This window comes from Rhagoletis pomonella, unplaced genomic scaffold (genome assembly GCF_013731165.1).
Source record: "Rhagoletis pomonella isolate Grant_MI unplaced genomic scaffold, Rhpom_1.0 Rhpom_scaffold_00004, whole genome shotgun sequence".
In the NCBI taxonomy this organism is placed as follows: domain Eukaryota; kingdom Metazoa; phylum Arthropoda; class Insecta; order Diptera; family Tephritidae; genus Rhagoletis; species Rhagoletis pomonella.
In genome coordinates this window covers 28,048,108-28,048,846 of record NW_023458558.1, presented here as the reverse complement: position 1 = coordinate 28,048,846, position 739 = coordinate 28,048,108, and the positions used below count along the sequence as shown (strand labels likewise).

The 739-nt window shown below is 39.0% G+C and overlaps 1 protein-coding gene across 1 annotated transcript in view; it reads right to left on the bottom strand.

The window, feature by feature from the left end:
- The window catches only part of LOC118738185 (glutamate receptor ionotropic, kainate 2-like), a 2,036-nt gene extending 1,592 nt beyond the window's left edge, over nucleotides 1-444 (bottom strand). Inside the window, exon 1 of the mRNA XM_036469109.1 lies at nucleotides 10-444. Coding sequence (XP_036325002.1) covers nucleotides 10-440 — 431 coding nt within the window. The 5' untranslated portion in view covers nucleotides 441-444. The remainder of the gene's footprint in view (nucleotides 1-9) is intronic.
- Between the last annotated feature and the right edge of the window lie 295 nt (nucleotides 445-739).

Here is a 739-nt window from a genome sequence, read left to right as displayed (position 1 = left end):
CCATGCTGCCAGGTATTCTGTCCATCACAACTAATGGGATGTATGTCTATTTGCTGTGATGTATCCAAATCATGCAGCGCTTTAGAGAATAGATGTACTGCATCATACATGAGCGCTGTCTCCGCCCTCACCGTACTCAAATTAGCTGAGCGTTGTAAACCTTTATCATCAAAACTCCACTGACGTACCACATCCGAGACGACTTTTTCGTTAATCAGACGAAATCCGGTTATATTCGTGCCACCATAACGGAATTCGTCTACGTTGATGGTATGCAGGTCGAGTGAAGTAATGAGATAGCTATGGTAATCGCTCATCATGCCAATCTGTTGAGCTTGCTTGAGTACTTCGTAAATTTTATCGGTGGAACAGTCGAGTACGATGTGCGCTTCGGCGGAGTTTTTGATTTGTTTGAGCAGTGGTCTGTGCAAATGAGGCATGTGCGAGTGGTAAAAATTAAAAAGGGATTTCATTCTAGAGATTTAGTAAGTATTTTGCAAGAAATTAAACATGACATAGAAATATACAATTAATAAGGTTAGCTTTAAAAATTTTGGACTTGTAAAGTTCTTGTATTGGAGATTTCTGCCAAGAGTAAAAGGAATACTGTTCAAGTTAGTGAAAGTACAGCCTAACTTCTATAAATCGAACTTGTATAAGTTGCGGTTTCTGTAACTCGAGCTACGTTTGTAAATCGGGTAGTAGAAGTGGTAACTCCAATTTTTAAATTCGAATGAAA